This window comes from Pholis gunnellus, assembly GCF_910591455.1.
Source record: "Pholis gunnellus genome assembly, chromosome: 15".
Classification (NCBI taxonomy): Eukaryota; Metazoa; Chordata; class Actinopteri; order Perciformes; family Pholidae; genus Pholis; species Pholis gunnellus.
The window spans coordinates 4,778,037-4,796,870 of NC_136542.1; the positions used below are offsets into that span (position 1 = coordinate 4,778,037).

Genomic DNA, 18,834 nt, shown 5'->3' on the forward strand with positions numbered 1-18,834 from the left:
CCTGCCTGCCTGCCTGCCTGCCTGCCTGTCTGTCTGTCTGTCTGCTGCTCTCTGCGCCGCGCGTCCGCTGTCATGCACGCACGCACGCTGCGTAATTTCACATTTTATTGGACAGGAGAAAAAAATCAAGGCCGGACTTCTGTCTCATTACATAGTGAGAGTCCCACAGTGTAGACAGAAGATTAATAGTGTTAAGAATAAAGATAGATTATATATTCAACCAAAGCTTTCCTGGTGTCACAATTTCCAAAAAACACAGTTGAAACAAATTAATTTAGCTGCAAAAAATGTACTTTATTTCCAAAATGTCACTGTAATTTCAGTAAAAACAATTAGCTTTAGCAATAACATGAAATTAATACGTTTTGAGCTTACATTGTGTCTCTTACAGTATGTTTGTTGCTGTGATTCTGCCTCCTTGTGGACAAACTGAATAAGTGCTTCTCTCAGGAATTAATGGCACTTCTTTAATCAAAGTATTCAGGACAACACAAATCTCAATAAAGTTTTCTATTCACTATTTCACCTTTTAGATTGGAATAAGAAACTGTGCAAAAAATCTCCTCTTTTTGAAAAAAATGTCTTCATAAACTACGTGCTCTGAGATTCAACTTTCTCAGACTGAACTTTCAAAGATCCTCACCTTTTTACAGTTATTGATAAAATATTCTATTTTTGAGAACACAATCCTTTTCCTTTTTTTTTTTTGTCAATTACATATTTTGGGATTTATTTCTCAAAAAAACGTTCAGTAGCTTTTTGGATTGAAACCATAAGGCTTTACAATATTCAAAGGACAGTTACAAATTGCTCTCATATAGTCGAAAAACAAACATGGCTTCCAAAAGTAGAAGGGGGAAACTTCCATACTAGATATATACTTAAAACTCTCTTATTTAAAATAGTCAATCTGTAAAAAGGGGTTATGTTCACATAACGTTCACGATTCTTTTTTGCATAACATTTTCATAAAAAGTATTTTATGATGCATTTCTTTAAACAACAACGTAGTGCAGAAAAAATGATTTTATTACTTGAAATGTGGTGGCATGAAAATAAGACTTAAAAACAGCACCAAGTAAAAGAAAACTTAAACATGTAATCAAGCCAAAGTTATGTTACTTTTTAAGGCTTGACCTGAAATAAAATGTCTACATGATGACAGTGAAGCTGCAGGACAGTTTCTCCTTTTTCCTTCCGCGATCGGCGCTTTGCTCTACAGTGCGAAGCGGCTCTCCACCTCGTCTGCAACCATTTCAGCGATGGCGAGGGAGGAGGTGGCCGCCGGCGAGGGAGCGTTACGCACATGGAGCACCCGGCTGCCCACGTCCCCGACGCCGCCGTCAAACACGAAGTCGTCCACAAGGTTTCCGTCTCGGTCGAGAGCCTGAGCTCGAACTCCTGCAGGACCCCTGCAGAGGAAACAACCAGGGTTACAGAAAAACAGCATTGTAATCATATCATTCATCCTCTTACTTGTGCTGGTAAACCGTCACAGACTCATTTTACATTTCGTGCACCTGGTAACAAACACCCGATACATATTTTCTAGGTCTAGCGTTATTGATCTACCTGAGCACGTCGCTCAGCGAGAGTTCAGGGATGTACTTCTGCAGGATTTTAACCTGCGCACCAATGAAAATCCCTCTATACATTTCTCCAACCCCGTAGCGTATGTTCTTCATTACCAGCCTCTGAAGGCCCCTGCAGGATTAAAAATACAAAAAGGTTAAACACTCAGTTATCACCCACTATGCAGCACTTTAATTAGATGATTTCAGAATAGGTGTCTCTTTTCAAAATACAGTTCCAGGACACGACACAAAGACTGAAATAAGATCAGATAAAAGTTCTCTGTGGTACCTGAATGAGAGTGCATCTGCAAAGTCTCGAGCATTGAAGTCGTACACTTTGTAGCCCTCCCTTTTGAAGGCGAGGACTGCGTTGGGGCCGAGCCAAACACTTCCATCCATCCTCGGGGTGAAGTGAACTCCGAGGAAGGGGAAACGAGGGTCGGGGACCTAAACGTAAATAGTTTACAAGAAACAAAATGAACATTAAAACCCTCATCGGGAGCAGATCGAGGGGATAGGAAACTAACATCTAACAAACAGCAGATGCGTCAGCTGATTGCTTCAATTAGTCCGTCTGTCAAATTTTACACGGATACATAAACACGCAACGCTCTCAACGTCATGTAAACAACTTCAGTTCTTAGTTACCTCTCCCTGCTTCTGATGATGATTTTGAAGTAAAAGCTTGAATGTTTTTCTGTATTTTTTTTTAGTAACTCTACTCTTATAAGAGCAGTATTATCTAATATGTTTTAAATCTCTGTAGCTGAAGCTTGCTACCTGGTCCTGAGGTCTGGATTTGTTGAGTTCTTGAACCTTGAAGGGTTTTTTATCTGCAGCCTCAGGTATGGGATGACCGTACAAATCTTTAACACACATTAGGGGGAATCTAAACTTGTTATAACTGGCAGAGAACGGATGCCAATTCCAGAGAAAGCTGGACTCAACGTACCAAAAATGAAAAAAAAAAAGAAATAGAAAGGCTGCTGCTTTCGGATCTCAAGTTACAGGATTCCTCGGTTGTGAATTCCTACAAAACTTCTCAAGAAGAACTCAAATAACCATTTATTTCTGCCACTTGGGGCCGCTACAGTTTGAAGTCACATAGCACAGCTGTGAGGGAGCAGAGATTTTACAGAGTACTGGAATGTGTTGAGAAACATCTGCAGATCACATGAGTGCTGTTACATAACTTAAAGAGTTGGGCATGTGGCTCTTCAGCAGACTTACAGGGTAGATATTCCCCTTGACCAGATAGTGTTTCTCTGGCTTCAACACCAAATAGTCTCCTCTGAAGGGGACGATCCGAGGCTCCCGACTGCATCCTGATATCTGTGACAGACGGTCAGAGTGCAGGCCGCCACAGGTCAGGACGTAACGGCACCGCACCTCGTTACCCTGCAGAAACAACACCATGCAAACGATGGAATCAATAGAACACAATCTAAAACGTTGTGACGCTTCTATCTGCTTGTGTCTTACCTTTTTGTCTCGGACTGTAATTGGATATTTCATTCCTGCAAATAAACACAAAAAAAAAAAAAGATGCATATTGAGTTGAACTTTAAATAACTCTACAGCTCTTGTTTAATCGTGACTGTGTTGCCACATTCATTACCTTCAGTACTCCCAGCTGGGCTCTCCGTGGCCATGGAAATGTCATTGACCTCAGATTCAGTAACCACCGTGCCGCCTGCCTCCACAAAGTCTTGCCCGTACCGGAGAGCCACCATCCTCCAGTCCACAATGCCGGTGTAGGGCGAGTCCAAGGCCATTATGCCCTGCAAGGACGACGTATAGATAGACTATAGACCGTCGCAGCCATCTTTTATTTCGTGGGAACAACGACAGCGTCTCTGAGACTCTTACCCTGCAGTACGGCTCCCGCTCTCGGATTCCCTTGGCGTCGACAATACTGAGGTCACGCACGTTGTTCTTCATGCCGCGCTCATACAGAGCTTGCAGTCTTGGTATCTCCTCCTGCTCCAAAGCCACGATAAGCTGCAGAAACCACACAGATCAATACCGAGATAGAAACAACAAACAGCAGCTCCTACCAACAGGGTTTGTATTACATGCGTATTGTAATGTTATGTGGTCGGTATTTCATCTGGTTAAAATGCTAAGACGGACCTTTCCACATTTCTTGTAAGGGAGTCCTTTCTTGTCGCAGTACTCGTAGGCTAAAGTGGCTCCTCGCACACACAGACGGGCCTTCAGCGACCCCGGCGTGTAGTAGATTCCGCTGTGAATGACTCCACTGTTGTGCCCACTCTGGTGCACAGCTGGTGAGACAGAAAGTGACCGAAAAAAATAAGAGGAAGAAGAAGAAGAAGAAGAAGAAGAAGAAGAAGAAGAAGAAGAAGAAGAAGAAGAAAGACGGAAATATCATCAGGCTTTTCCACTGCGCTTCATCAACCTCGATATTCAATATATTCAAGGAAGCTTAGAATAGACATGTGCTTTGTTCCTGTTTCATATCGGTGCAAAATCAAGAGAAACTAACATTAGTTTGGACTAAAGTTCTCAGTTTACAACTCACATTTTTCTCACATTCATTGTTCGGTTTCAGATCAATGCAACACAAACTGTGTCACTTTCCAAATACTCACTGACTTCACTGGTTTAAAATCACTGCAAAACATTTTTGCTCTTTACAAGGTTTATGTTTTCCTTCACAACAACAACAACTTTCAAGACTCTCCACCCACCAAGCTCTTTTTCTTTCTCCAGCAGGACGAAGCTGAGCGACGGGTGTCGCAGAATTAGCTCTCTGACTGTTGCGAGGCCGACGATGCCGGCCCCCACCACGGCCACATCATAGGTGCTGGAATACAGACGACAGTAAAGGTCACCGACAGTCCCAATTTTAAATGGTTACTTATAAAGAAGCCAGCTTTAGAGGTTGCAAAATGTAGAAACCACAACGGAATATTTAGGTCACTGGTTCAACGTCCAAGAGTGCATGACTGTATTAGGGGCCGATGGACCTTTGAGACTGATCACCAAAGTGTTGCAGTTCACAGACTATTTGCATCTACAAAGTCAATATCCACCACTGTCACGTCAAGTAAATCTCGTCACAAACCTGAATACCACAAACGTCTGTCTCGTGGGTGAGTTTAGAGTGTAAACAGCAGTTTGTGGATGTCAAACGTGTCCACAGTTCACCACAAGATGAAAAAATAAGGAAGCATTTGCCAAAAAGAGTTGGAAGAACACAATGTTCAAGTTTGCTAGAACACTATAAATGGCCACACTGGGAGACGGCAACATCTTGCTTTCCTTACTGTAAACTGGAGCCAGGCAAAATGTTCCAACGCTTCACAAGGGAGAGGAACCAATAAAAGTGAAGAAGAAAACATATTTGGAAGCGTCTTATCTGTGTCTGTGAATGTAATCTGTGGTGAAAGTGGGTTGCTGGACTCATTTAACCTCGAGGACAAGGCAGCCAATTGTTATGAAACGTCTCAAATTCGCAGTTTACTTTAAGCACACTGGAGAGGGGTTACATAAGATGGGGGCCACTCCTCCAGGGTAGCCTGTAGTAGAGTCTGTGTCTAATAGGAAACACATGCTTTCCGGCAAGCCTGTCTAAAGGAACAGCTCACACAAAACTAGTGACTGACAGCTGGACTTCTGAAGATGAAGGTGAGACTACAGGTGCTTTGACGAAAGTTTAAAAAGGCATGCAAATGTGGATGGAGCTGCAATGGTGGTGGTGGTGGGGTACAGTGCAGACAAAACATGTTATGTGTACATAAGTTATGTGGTGGCGGGTGGTGTGCATGTCAGAGGTTGTGCAGAGAACGTTATGTAATCTGGTTCTCCGTGCAGAACGCCCTTGGCAATGACTGGGATCAACTCAAACTTAGTTACCCAAGCAGGTAGCGGCGTGCCCGCCCCCCTTTTTATTAACTTATCGGCCTGTTAGTGAGTGACCCCAGTTAACCCCAGTTAACATGTAGGTCTATTCACTTTAACTCCTCTCGTGTGGCTGAAACACCACACACACAGTGTGAGCAGTGGCATGCTTTCGTTTTCTCTGTAATGTGAGTCTTACCTGTGCAGCCGTCTCGTGGTGATAATGTCCTTTATCGGTTGTGCAGCCTTCAAAGTCGCCCCGCTGAGTGTCCGGATCATCGTCGCCGCGTTTAAAAGAAACCTCACACTCTCTGCTTCATCATGCAAATGTCAGAAAGACTTCCCTGAGTTGTGTTTCCTCCTCCCTGTTGCTGCTGCTAACCTCCCATCCTGCTGATCCATCGTATAAAAACAAAAAAAGCCGAGACGCGAACGCGCCTCCTGTGACGCTCCGGTCCAGCCAATGAGAGGGCGCGTTTTCCCCTACGTCACCGGGTTAAAGGCTACAGCGATGGATGCGTCTCACATGTAAACAGACCAGTTCGTTGGAGGGCAGGTGACAATTATTTATCTGATTCCGCTGCGTCACAGTTTCTGCGGTTGTTTGTTTAACCAAACAGTAGTTTACGGTAAGATAACAGGAAGTATGATGGTGTCATGTATTTTTCAGATATGAGGCTTCTATCGAGGGCAGTGCAGTCTGCTGTGGGTCAGAGGGAGTGGAGCCGCAGACACTTCTGGGGCTGGCTCAATGCGGTCTTCAACAAGTGAGACAACATTATTAATGCATTCATTATACAAGTTAGCTACATGTGCTGCTAATGGCTGCACAGCAATGCATGGACAGACATGTTAATAACAGTCTATATTGACAAAGCACTCAACGCACACCTCATCTAACACAAACACACATAAACCGGGTCACATTTTTTTATACATATGTTTATATGTAATATACGCTTTGCACTCAGTTGCCAGTGTATTATGCACACGTAGCTAAAGTCTAAACAGTCCTGTAATACATCTGCTTTCATGAAGGTTGTAATGTTCAGTTTGTTGAACTGTTTGATCATTTGGAGGCGTTTTAAGTGCACTGCGTTATAATTCATTTTGATATGTTGTGCACCGCATTTATATCAAAAAGGGTGCAGACGTTTCATTTGTTTTGTTAGTAATTATAATGAGAATATTTAATTTTGACTGTATTTTGTATGTATTCAAATTACGAAATACTTTGAAAATCAAGATTATCTCAACATTGATAGATGCTTGACGGGCATTTTCTTTTGCTAAATTACCATTAATTATATGGGTGTGATAGCCAAACATACAGTAGTCAATACATTACTCATTTGACTCAGGAAGAAATGTACAACCATTGCACTGTTTGTTGCCTTTACAACCAGCAAATGACATTCAGGTTATAGTACATCATTATTATAAACATAATCTCACATTTACAATATTGATTTCTGATCCAGCTCTGTGTGGCTGAATGTTTTATTATCAGAGAATTACCGTTTTTTTGTGACCTAAGATGTGAAAAATGTAGGGTTGAAACTTACAATGAATTCTATGCCATTTCTATATTTGTTATACTTTAGTCCATAAAGTGTTCAGTAGTAGTCCAAAGTATTCCGGTCGAAAAACAAGCAAATCATGAAGTTACAACCAGCCATGATGGTATTTTACTTGATAGATAACCAAATAGTGGGCGATTTGCACATTTTATTTTTGCAACCCTCTTGTCCTCTCTTGTGTGACCCATCACTTTACATGTCATGAACTTCTGTCGTACTTTGAGTATTAGTGATGTTCTTCACATTCAGGGTGGACTACGAAAGGATCAAAGCTGTCGGTCCGGACCGAGCCGCAGCGGAGTGGCTGCTGAGATGTGGTGCCAAAGTGAGGTTTCAAGGTTTCGATCGCTGGCAACACGACTACAACGGACTGCCAACTGGGCCTCTGGGCAGATACAAGATCCAGGCGATAGACGCCACTGAATCCTGCATCATGTACAGAGGGTTTGACCACCTGGGTCAGTGTTACAGTGTGGAGAATATTGTCTTCCTGTCCTTGAGACTTGTTTCCATTTCCATCCACATAGTCATAGATTTAACAAGAGAAATGAATAGAAAGATGAAAAATGAGGAGAAAACTATTCTTAGAGCCTCACCACTAATAGGACTACAAAAGGGACATATTCTTAACTAGTAAATACAAAGTTACATTGTCAGATTTAGATCAACTTTAAGCAGTTTGGCTTCAGATCCACTTCCTTAGTCAGATACTTTACCCAGGCTGGTCTGTGCATTTAGCCTATAATCAGCATCTTAACATGAAACCATTAACAAACTAAAATATTTTACAGCTAACCTAATAATAAGTATTTAAGAGCCTGTTTGACTAAATATATTTAAGGGATTAGAGGAGACTGAATGTTAGCATGTCATATGTTGGGAATTAGCATGCTATCGTTAGCAAGTTAACATCAACACCTAGCATGCAGGCAGATTGCTTGTTTACATTTACCATTTCAGTATAACATGCTAACGTTAGCATATATGCTAACACTCTGTTACTCTTCAAAAATAGAGCTGGCTGTCAGATTCTGTCTTTTTTTTATAGTTTAAAATGAATAATTTGACTTTTTTCGATACCTGATACCTTATTTTAAGATATATTGTTTATCGACAAAATCCTCTTTTCATTCAACAAACTTCTCAATGTCTAAATAAAAGCAGCTGCACAAGAATGTCCTTAAAAATGTGCAAAATCATGATTGGAATGTTGAACTATTTGATCAAAGAATAAGAACCATCTGACCAAACATTTGAGGCCAGCTTTAGATTCTTTGTGTAAATATTTTGGTCGGAACCAAAACGGTATTAAGTTTCGATACCCGGGCCGATCAGTGTTTGATTACCGCTCCAATCAAAGATTAAAGTGTACATTTTGCATTAGGTACGTTAACATGAGCTTGACCTGAAAGTGATTCCCCTCTTTGTTAACAAGAAAGGAAAGTGCATCTCTCCCAGACTCATCCAAAAGTGACGCAAGAGATTGTTTTACACCGATGACAACACTCGCTTTGGTGCCAGAGTCCACGCAGAGTTATTTGAGTGAAGTCTCTTCACTCTCTCTGCCTCTGTTCATGTAATCAGTAAAGATTGTGCTGATCTCGCGCATTTTTTTTTTTTCTTTCTCTAGATGGCTTGGAACACGTGGAGGAAATCAAGTTCAACAAGTGCATCTACATCGAGGACGCCTGCCTGGAGAGGCTGAGCTCGGTAGAGAATCTGCAGGAGAGTTTGCACATGATGGAGGTGGTGTCGTGTGGCAATGTGACCGACAAGGGCCTCGTCGCCCTGCACAGACTCCGGTGAGTCTTTACCATCTAAACAGAGGTCAACTAAACATGTTCCGTTTCTCTGTAGCAAAAATATCTTTAAATGGAATCCATTTTGTTGGTTTTAGTAATGAACGCTTTAATTCCACACAGGAATCTGGAGCGTCTGTTTCTCAGCGATCTTCCGGGGATCAAAGACAGACAGACGACAGTTGACAGACTACAGACGGCACTCCCACGTCTGGACGTATCGCTTGACCTGGACTGATAGAGAAACAACTCCCCCGTTAAGTCATAATCGTAAAATATGGACGCCTTTCTCAAAGGGCCGCGGGTCTGAAGGGCTTGTATTGTCCAGCGTGTGTTTATTTCATCAATCATTAAGTTGTTCCGCTTGATACAATCAAGCTTTAATTAATGAAGAAACAGTCCGGCAAAGAGGAAAGTTAAAGCACTTTATATTGTTGACAGCAGTTTTTCTTGATAACTTGAACTATTCTTTAGTTTATTATATTTTCAACATTCAAGGTATTAAAGTTACTTCGTATGTGGGTTCAAAGAGAAAAACTATTTGTGAAAATGCAAAGGCCTTTGAGTCTTTTCAAACATTTCTCTTTAGATTAATTTGGCATTTGTACAATATGAGGACAGACAGATGGCTGTGAACACCCTTAGCACCAAAGTTCCAGAGTACAATGTGTGTATTGTTACTGCGTTATGCTAGTACATGTGGGTTAAAGGAATATTCACTCCTGACGTCAATAAATAGTTTCAGAAATGCTCACGAGTCAAAGTTCGTGTCCTACGTTTTGACTTACTCAAGACATAAAACTCACTACCAAAAAACATGTCACACTCTTTAAATAGTCCATCGTGATATAAAAAAATACATTTGGCAAACCAGGCAAGGCAGTACGTCGTAGTTTTACCTTCAGTCTACTCAGCGACTACGAGCAGAGCAGCACATTGCTCCTTGTCTTTATAAAATCAGCTTGAAATGCAGGCAACATACATAAACCAACGCGTGTTGGGAAATAGTGCATAGACTGACATCAGTATCCAGAGACACCCGACACAACCCACGGGATAAACAAAAAAGTGGTTGAATCCTCTCCTTAAAAAAAAAACCCACGGTGCTCCGAGAATGTTCAGTTCTCAGGGAACGCTGCTTGTTGACGGTGTTGGGAGGGCGAGTTCGATCCAGCTCCGGTTTAGATGTTCGGCAGATGATAGTTGAATTTGCGCAGGTTGTTGTAGTACTTCTTATTGTCCAAAACTGGGAAGATGCTGCTGCTGGTCAGCTGTGGCAAATACTGCATGGAGGAAATACACAAATCAATAAGTTTCACTGCTTCCCCACCTGCCTCAGTCCTTTTCTAGAAGATTGTGTTTTTGCTTTTTCACCAATGTTCTTAGAGACTCTTAAATGTATTATAATTCACAGTGGTAAATATGATCCTAATTCTATGACTATTACAAGGTTTCTAGATAATCTGCCAAATAAGGTAAATTCCATAATTTTAACTTTTGAGAATTGTGGGTCAATATATTGAAGCTTCCGATACCTGATATGTACACATACATCCATTGCGTATCCCAGAATTTTCTTTCTTTTACAATAGTCTGCAGCATTTTAAAAAACACCGACATCAGCCCTGAATACGGCAGCTCACTGGTGTTTTAAGTCCAATCATTGCTCTCGGTACCGAAGGGCCACTGACCCCGGGAGGGAGGTGTTTGCGAGGTAAACGTGTCCTCCGGTTGCTGGAGCGGTCTTGCTCTCGAGAGGTGCTGGAGCTCTTCTCTCGCAGGCTGTCGAAGTACGGCTGCTGGAGGAGCTGCTCACAGGTCAGCCGCTCGGACGGGTCCATCCTCAGACAGCCCTAAACCAGCAACAGGAGACGGGACGTCGTGAGATCTCCTTTTCTCAATGACCGTGAGCTGTCATGAAGGTTTTGTGAAATACAAGTCTGGTTCTGGACAGAATTATGCAAGTAACCAGTATTTACTCTGGTTATTTGGGAACACAGAACTTTGCACATAGTTTCTGATTTGTTGTATTTTTTTAATGATAAATGTACAAAGCTTGTAAATGTATTGGGTGTAGAAATTGAGGCAAAAACATGAAATCGATTAGAATACTGCAGTCGTGACATCGTTACCTTCATGAGACTCAGAGCTTGATGTGAGAGATTTGGATATTTCGGCTCCAAAGGTTCCTACAGAAATAAAAAAGACAAAGATAGTATTTTTTGTGATTTTGCTGCTTTTATGTTCACTTTTCTTGTAATCCCTCAACTGACTTTTTTTTAATTATTTAACCTTTGTGTGCCGAGTTCTGGAGAAAACGCCCTAAAAAACAAATTTACACAAAGAACCATCAGAATACAACTAATGTAGATCAACGTATGTCGGCAGACGGGGCACATCGGTGTGTCTCACCTTCTCTTGTGGCTCTGGGATGGAAACTCCACAGAAGAACTGGTTGTTGCTGAAGACCTGCTGGTGTCGAGGGGTCAGATCTCCTGCAGAGGACGACAAAGATGAACATACTGCGTCTCAAATTACTCCTGTGGATGTATTCAAGCTCGGTATTATCATTTGACAAAGAGTTTGTTACATATTTTACAATTTCCAACTTCCACCATAAACTTCACAACAATGTCACGACAGTGGAAAGATGTTTTTCTTTCTTTATTGTGTTTTATTATCACATATGTGACAATTTTGTCATCATTTATTCGTTCCTTTAACAGACATTAAACATCCCTTTGATGAAGATATTATTGTTTTTATCCTGAAATGTTTCGCACTGTACAGTTTGTACTCGCGGCGGTCAGAACAGCAGCGGACCGACTGGTTTACCGAGAGTCTTCCTGATCAGGTACAGCTGATCCATGTCAGACTTCCCGGGCCACAGCGGCATCCCCGACAGCAGCTCGGCGAACACGCAACCGATCGCCCAAACGTCCACCGGAGCGCCGTACTGAGTGTCTCCCACCAGCAGCTCAGGAGCCCGGTACCAACGAGTCGCCACGTAGTCCGTGTAGTAGTCACATGGGCCGGCTGGGGGCAGGGAACACAGACACACATGACATTAGGTGTGTGTGTGTGTGTGTAGAGTGAGATGTGTCATGACCTCACCAACTATTTACCTTTGACATAAGTTCTCTGTTTACTTTTGTGTTGAAGATACAAAGATTAGTCTAATATACGGGGTAGTATTTGTTCAGTAGTGTACTTTAAGTGTCTCTTTGGCTTAAAGGAAAACCATCATGTACTCAGGACTCATGTATCAGGTTTAACTGCTTAGTCGTATGTACCCTAAGAGCGATTTTACATTTGAATATTTTTCTCTGGCTTAGAGAGGTTAAACTATACATATTTCTTAGAAAAAGAAACATTTAAAAAATACCTTTTTGTTTAAATATATTGTTTTCTTTCTATGTTTTTATTCATCTTGTGACCCCTCATAATTATCTTGGGGAGAAACAACTTCCCTCCAAGAGTTATTAAACTGTAACGAGACTTTGATCCACTTTTCTGTTCTCTTTTGAAGCATGAAGCTCGTCATGATGCACAAATATGAATCTATTAACTATTTTCCATTAGAAAATGTATTTAATAAACCAATATATCACTCTGAGACTCCATCTGCATACAGTGAACAACATGTGTGGTCCAGACTGAGGCATTTCTAACCAAACAAGAAACTATTTATCATTAAGTGTCTTATTAATAACTCGAGTAGAGTAAAACATTTGCACCTGCACACCTGAAACAGCCTTTAAATACTACACAGCCAGCACCACTGAATGAGACACGTACATGTCCACCAGGTGGCGCGGTTTGCAAAAGCTTAGAGAGTCTGGAAACTTACTGAGAATCCTTGCAAAGCCAAAGTCACAGAGTTTGATGACTTGGTGTTTGGTGATGAGAATATTTTCCGGCTTGACGTCTCTGTGAATGCACTGCAGGAACAGAAATGGTCAAGTTAAATAAAAACGGAGAGCTGAGACGCTCGTGGTTGTGAGATGCGGAGAATAAAAGGGGTCCGTGTGAGAGAGGGACAGTGCTGTTAAACGGGGGCCCTTGTAGCATTTGTTGTGTCTAGGTGATACATTAACTGCTGCTCAGCCAAGGGGAAGGAATTCTCGTGATAAAAAGAGCCATAAAGCAGAGGGCTTGGTGGGAGGACACCGGAGGAATTACAAAAACAAGCTGAAGGGAAGCTTTGACAACTGAAACGCACACTAAGCTCCACGAAGAATCCGGTACGAGTAGAAATGCACAGGAACGAGTCAAGGTACTTACGTTCTGCTTGTGACAGAAGTTGACAGCTTGAAGCGTCTGCCAGGTTATACTTTTAACGAGATGCTCCGGGACTCTGGAAGACAAGGAGGAAGTCAACATTTAATTAATCACTTAAGCTGATCAATAGAAAATTACAGGTTTCAAACTCAGTATTGACTTTGGAAATAGTAGCTTGACAAATAGATCCACCGGCTGGAACCTTTCCAACCGATTATTCTCCTCAACGGACAACTGAGCAGACGCTCTCTATTGATGAAGGCCATGAAAGGTGGCTGAAAGCTCCAGAAAATGTCCAATTAGGGAATCTTGTGCTAAGATTTTAGTTTTTTTTTATCAAACTAAGATTTAAAGGCAGAGCAGGATTATCCTAAAAAAAAAAAAAATGCATAGACCAAACTAATCTCTCAATCATCACGTGTTGCTGTGCGTGTATCTGCAGAGACCACACCCTCTGACAGTTTCGTCTTATTTTGCGCGTTCAGCGCGGTCAGGGGGCCTTTAAATTGGTTTAAAGTGATGTTATTTAGTCGTATTATTTGACTGCTTATGTTTTTCTTGCCAACATGCTGATGCTTAGCAGGTAATGCTTCGCATGTTCATCTCAGTTTAGCATGTCAGGATGCTCACATTTGCTAATTAGCACTAAAGACAAATTGGCCTACAGCTGAGGATGGGATCATCGAAATCAAACTGTCAGACAATAATAATGATGTCATTTTGACCTCGTGATGGTGCAGAAGAAAAAAAAAAGTCAGAGGATGTAACAGTTCATCCTGAGGAGAACATGAACGTCTGTACAATTTAAAATGTAATAGTTGTTGAGACGTTTCACTAAAGAGGTACAAATGTCAACGTCATGGAAAACACCAAAGTTAGTGGGATTCATCCTCCGGGGGACACGAACGTGTGCACAAAACTATTTCATGGCAACACATCTAATATCTGTCGAGATATTTCAGTCTGGACGGACGAACAGAACGTTACTGTCCTTAGATCTAAAAAAATGATGTTTGTTTGGGTTTGGAGGAGCCGTGACTGATGAATCCATCTAATAACAGAAGCACGGATGGAAAGATAACTTCTCAGTCGACTTTTGCTGTCAAGTCTAGTTTTTTCCAGACATCTGTTCTCCCTCAGACGGCTCTGTGGAGGACAGTGAGCGGTCCTGTTTCCACTGTTCAACACTGAGGCTTTGTTGGCTCAGGGACCGTCATCCATCCGTGTTGCCGGGGAAATGGCTAAATCGAGCCTCGTGACGGGCAATTAACGACAATCTCCGCCCCTTCTCCCCACTTTGTTGTCTCTTCTTTTGAACCCTCTGTGTCCAGGAGGCTACAGGCCAGGACCAGAAGGGGGAAACCAGACAGCGAAAACACTCCGTATAAAATGTGGCCGAGCCTAAAGAGTCCCGCCAGCTCCCCGGCCAGCAATGCATTCTGGGAGAGCATCACTGTAAACATTCCACAGCGAGCAGGTCAGCTTCCCGAGAGACGAGCGTTGTGCCCGTCAGAGCCGGACAAAGCACAGTGTACGGTGCGGTATAGATGTAATGTAGAGATAATAGAAAGTACACAGCGCTTTGTTTCATCAAAAGCCAGCGTACTCAGATTTATGCTCCCCTTATCTCAGAGTTTATGTCTGTACAGTATACGGAGCTGTGTGCTCATTTCATAGAAGAAAAAGGCCTTAAAATAGCAAAATATGTTGTTTTTTATCGCATCACTAACACACGTTTCTAAAGCTTTTACTGCTTTACAGATAGTGCTGAGCGGTGGAAATCATTAATTCTATATTAGTAGGAATATTTGTTAACTCTTCTATGACGTCCGTGTCTATAATGCATTACAAACATTTATAATAGTCATTAAATGACTTATGAGGTCAAGTATCATGATACTTCATAACTGCTGGTCACTCAATTTTACATCGTTTTGTGTTGTTGCGTGATTTAATAATGTTCTTTCACTTTACTTAAAGCAAATAATGACCATTTATAGACTGATAACCAGCGTATAATGTATTAAATATGTCTGTACCTCAGAAATGTCATTACTTCACCACCTAGAATAATCACAGTACAATGCATTAGACAGGGATTGTGATGCATTTTTAATTGTGCATTAATTGTGTTACAACTATGATAATTATGATACACTATGATCCGTGAGTAACCAGCAATAATGAAGTACCATGATACCTTATGAGTCATTATAAAATGCTTTGAATCAATTATGATTATTGCTATAACGCATTATGAATATTTATGAGAAGATGATGTGTTTATAAAGGCATTATAGACATGAGTCAACAAAAGTGTTACTGAATTTATTTTTCCAAATATCAATATTAAGTTATTTCTGGAGTGGAATGTAACTATGTTTATTGTCCTCTCATGCATGTTCTTCTTCATATTTTACTTTTACTCCAATCTATTTATGTCACAGCATTAATTACTTTACAAATTATAGTTTTTACACAAAACAAATACAGCTAAAAGGATGAAAGCGATTTATCGACTGGGGAAAAAGAAAATACTATTTTGATCAGTTAAGTCATTTTTCATGCAAAAACATTTCATAGTTCCAGCTTCCCAAATGTGAAGGTTTGCTGCTTTTCCTTTTTCCTTAATGCATCAATTATTATAATCCAATATTATAATATACATTATTCTGAAATGGGCCAACTTTTGAATGCACGATCTTTACTTGTAACAAAGTATTCCTACAACATGGTGCTAGTAAAAGAAGCCACACCCACCCTCGGGGATGTCGGTCCAGCTCGTTGAGCACCGTGTGGTCGCAGTACTCGAACACGAGGTGAAGCTTACGTTTACGTCGAAACACCTCCAGCAGATTCACCAGGTTGGCGTGTTTCAGTTGCTGCAGAGAAACAAAAACCATAGAAGAAGACGTCTCAGCACATCAACAGAGAACATACACACAAATACAGTTCAGTGAAAACCATTAAAGCGGTGAAGCCTGCTGGTTGGAGAGCCGCCCCATCTGTGGTTTGCTCTTATCAAACACTAAACTCTTAACAGATGGTAATAAACATGCTGCTGCCCCTGACAACCTGTCCCCATCCTGTCCTATTTAAGAGCTCCTGGTGTCCAGCGGGGCCACTAACACTCCCACCCAGCGCATGACTAATTAAACCACCAACAATTGTACAAGTGCATCTTTGATAATCATTAGGCAACATAAAACAAACAGGCTTTAGCCTTTAGTTTAAACAGAACTTGGCATAAAAATGAAAAAGAGACTAAGAACGGACTGTCACTGATGTTTCTGTGGTTTATTTCTAAGTCGATTAAGTCTCTAATCACTTAATGATTTAAGATGAATTCACTGACATGGATATTTATACCAGCATTTTATAGCCACACAGCTAAAAACACACTTTGACAAACCTGAACAATTAACCTGGTGCTTAAGTCTTTCTTTCTCCTTTCCTGTTAAATTTTACAGACATTTCACGTCCTAATTTAGGTACTCCAGCCGGCCCGGACCCTGCAGGGCTTTTGCTTCATTTGATTAAAGCCCTCTAAACTTCTTTTGAACGCTGGTCTTCTCTCTGTGCAGCAGCTACAAAAATGCTTCCCCTCCGTCTGCAGAAGGAACTGCGTGCCGTCCCTCCTGCTGGCTGCTGGCAGAGACGGAAGACACTAAAAACAGGATTTGCATCTTTAAAAAGGTCAAATATATAAAATGTCAAAATAAAGTATTGCAGGCTTTTGTTTGGCTGTTCGCCATGATATTGAATTTCCAGAGTAGAATATATCGTAGTAGGGAATGAAAATGATAGACTGAACGACAACAACAAAGAATAAAAGCTTGAAAAGGTTAAAGGTCAGCTTCCTTAATAAATAAAGACATGATGTGATTTAGGATAATAAAATACTTGTGTTACAGTTTGTAATTGGACTAGTTTGCATTAATTTAAAGTATGATAAGAAACTGGGATGGAAGCAAGAAAAAGGAAAAATATTTAAGGAAAAGCTAGTCACGACTTTTCGATTAGACTTTTAATCCCATAATTCAGAATTATATCATCGTTTTTCTCACCATTTCACTATGTTTGACTTAGTATGTCAATATTTGTAGTTTATCTCCAAATTTAACTTACCAAGTCAAAATCTTTGACTTCTTTTATTTCCTAATTGTAACATTTTATCTTGGTCAAACCTTTCCTGGCAGAAATGTGCTTCCCTTGACCGGCAAACCTGGATTTCTGCTTCATCAGTTTAATGTCAGTGAAGGTTTTTTTGTGAGAAGACCAAGAGGATGTTATGGATATTAATGTGCCATCACCTTGAGCATCCTGATCTCCCTCAGTGCAATCTTTTTGATAATCGGATCGTCCTCCGACTCCACAAACTTCTTGATGGCGACGATCTGCCCCGTGTCTTTGTTTCTGCACTTGAAGACGACGCCGTAGGAGCCCTCTCCGATCTTTCCAATCTTCTCGTACTTCTCCATCCTCAGGCTGGACGGGCAGACATCCGAAGGTGAAGACACTTTTCCAGGAGACGAGGACGGCCTCTGCAGCCTCTAAAGAGACACAGGAAGGTTCCTCAGCTGGGATGCAGAGAAGCAGAGTGACCACCTGGTGCTTTTATGTCTAGTTCACTCAATTAAAGATGGAATAAATCCATAATAAGCATCCAAATGAGGGATGGGTGTTTTCTGGAAAGGATAAAATAGGTTTTGGTCTATTTTGGTGGCTTTTCATGTTGTAATATCAGACATTTGGATTAACTTTCTGCATCATTATAATGAAAAACAGAGCTGCTGGCACAGAAACATGCGCTGCATAATGATCTGAATATACAGAAAAGCTCAAAGACATTTACATGCATCTACTAATTTTATCAAAACTATAAAATAAATTCAGTGTTTAAGATATCCAAACATTTTAAGATTGATCTCTGAAACTGCTGCAACAGATGCATAGATGTGAGTGCTTTAGAGGCAACACTACACCTGTAACAGCTAGACTGCGGAACGAAAACATTTGCAATGCAAAGTATATTCGGTCATTTCCCTAAAGGGGGCTATGGAGCGAAAACAAAACACAGAAAGTGAACAGCCAGGGGAATAAAATCAAAGTGCTGCACTTATTTGCAGATTAAATCATATTTATTTTAAAGCACCAGGCTGCATGTTTGTAACAGACACCGGAAGTTTGTTTGGGATGAAAAAAAAATAGTTACAATCATCTTGTAGCTTATGAGCAAAGTCTCCCCATGCAACAAGCCGATCATAAAAGTGGTCACATTTCATTATTTATATGAGACACAAGTCAGCAGAATCACTTCCTGTTGGTCATCAAATTAATGTGAAAACTTACTTTGAGTGAAAATGTTCGCAGATGTTCAGAGTTAGATGTTCAGAGTCAGAGAGGAGCTGCTTCCAAACACGACGAGGTGGACGATCACAGCTCGACTGTCCTGTAGACACGAGAAGCGCCAGGTTTTAAAGAGTCAAGGCAGATAGATTAAACCGGCACATCCGGTCAAACCTTTCTAAATAAAACGCAGAAAATCTAAATTAAAGTAAAAGTAAGCGTTGGCTGAATTATAGTCATTGGTGCATTAATGTGCAGCTGGTAAACGTGAAACTAGTTTTATTAATTACTTTAAATTCATTTTTACTGGGTAACTTGTTAATTAAGGCCTCAGGGATCAATAAAGCCTTCAATAAACCTTATTTATTTGAATATCTCTCATATAAT

General features: G+C 41.0%; 3 protein-coding genes across 5 annotated transcripts; 1 reads left to right on the plus strand and 2 right to left on the minus strand.

Annotated features, from left to right (window-relative positions):
• Window positions 1–639: 639 nt before the first annotated feature.
• l2hgdh (L-2-hydroxyglutarate dehydrogenase) lies at window positions 640–5,828 on the minus strand. Its single transcript, XM_079174496.1, has 10 exons — window positions 5,638–5,828; window positions 4,286–4,401; window positions 3,708–3,859; window positions 3,444–3,575; window positions 3,193–3,355; window positions 3,057–3,091; window positions 2,805–2,972; window positions 1,864–2,021; window positions 1,573–1,704; window positions 640–1,412 (listed from the first exon to the last, which is right to left on the minus strand). Exons 1-10 carry the CDS (start codon window positions 5,715–5,717, stop codon window positions 1,217–1,219), a joined length of 1,332 nt encoding a protein of 443 aa, XP_079030622.1. The 5' UTR covers window positions 5,718–5,828; the 3' UTR covers window positions 640–1,216.
• dmac2l (distal membrane arm assembly component 2 like) lies at window positions 5,164–9,938 on the plus strand. 2 transcript variants are annotated; one of them, XM_079174500.1, is made up of 5 exons: window positions 5,164–5,225; window positions 6,109–6,205; window positions 7,268–7,476; window positions 8,649–8,820; window positions 8,941–9,938. In XM_079174500.1, exons 2-5 carry the CDS (start codon window positions 6,111–6,113, stop codon window positions 9,053–9,055), a joined length of 591 nt encoding a protein of 196 aa, XP_079030626.1. In that variant the 5' UTR covers window positions 5,164–5,225; window positions 6,109–6,110; the 3' UTR covers window positions 9,056–9,938. The 2 variants fall into 2 exon arrangements, with proteins under 2 accessions (XP_079030626.1, XP_079030625.1); XM_079174499.1 differs by lacking the exon at window positions 5,164–5,225 and adding an exon at window positions 5,936–5,994.
• cdkl1 (cyclin dependent kinase like 1 (CDC2 related kinase)) lies at window positions 9,229–18,530 on the minus strand. 2 transcript variants are annotated; one of them, XM_079174498.1, is made up of 10 exons: window positions 18,451–18,530; window positions 17,412–17,651; window positions 15,859–15,980; window positions 13,102–13,174; window positions 12,668–12,758; window positions 11,653–11,853; window positions 11,230–11,312; window positions 10,950–11,006; window positions 10,509–10,670; window positions 9,229–10,100 (listed from the first exon to the last, which is right to left on the minus strand). In XM_079174498.1, the coding sequence occupies exons 2-10, from the start codon at window positions 17,577–17,579 to the stop codon at window positions 9,999–10,001; spliced, it is 1,059 nt and encodes a 352-aa protein (XP_079030624.1). In that variant the 5' UTR covers window positions 17,580–17,651; window positions 18,451–18,530; the 3' UTR covers window positions 9,229–9,998. The 2 variants fall into 2 exon arrangements, with proteins under 2 accessions (XP_079030624.1, XP_079030623.1); XM_079174497.1 differs by lacking the exon at window positions 9,229–10,100 and having other exon boundaries at window positions 10,576–11,006.
• Window positions 18,531–18,834: the final 304 nt, after the last annotated feature.

Bases quoted from the DNA above. Each gene is read 5' to 3' on its own strand.
- dmac2l (XM_079174500.1), top strand. From the start codon at position 6,111: ATGAGGCTTCTATCGAGGGCAGTGCAGTCTGCTGTGGGTCAGAGGGAG. The intron at 6,206-7,267 runs GTGAGACAACAT...CTTCACATTCAG, and splicing joins CTCAATGCGGTCTTCAACAA to GGTGGACTACGAAAGGATCA. The intron at 7,477-8,648 runs GTCAGTGTTACA...TTCTTTCTCTAG, and splicing joins CAGAGGGTTTGACCACCTGG to ATGGCTTGGAACACGTGGAG.
- l2hgdh (XM_079174496.1), bottom strand. From the start codon at position 5,717: ATGATCCGGACACTCAGCGGGGCGACTTTGAAGGCTGCACAACCGATA. The intron at 2,022-2,804 runs GTAAGTCTGCTG...ATTTACGTTTAG, and splicing joins TCAAGGGGAATATCTACCCT to GTCCCCGACCCTCGTTTCCC. The intron at 1,705-1,863 runs GTACCACAGAGA...TTAATCCTGCAG, and splicing joins GCAGATGCACTCTCATTCAG to GGGCCTTCAGAGGCTGGTAA.
- cdkl1 (XM_079174497.1), bottom strand. From the start codon at position 17,579: ATGGAGAAGTACGAGAAGATTGGAAAGATCGGAGAGGGCTCCTACGGC. The intron at 11,854-12,667 runs GTAAGTTTCCAG...CCCTGCCCCCAG, and splicing joins TGGCTTTGCAAGGATTCTCA to CCGGCCCATGTGACTACTAC. The intron at 11,313-11,652 runs GTAAACCAGTCG...CGTCCTCTGCAG, and splicing joins CCTGATCAGGAAGACTCTCG to GAGATCTGACCCCTCGACAC.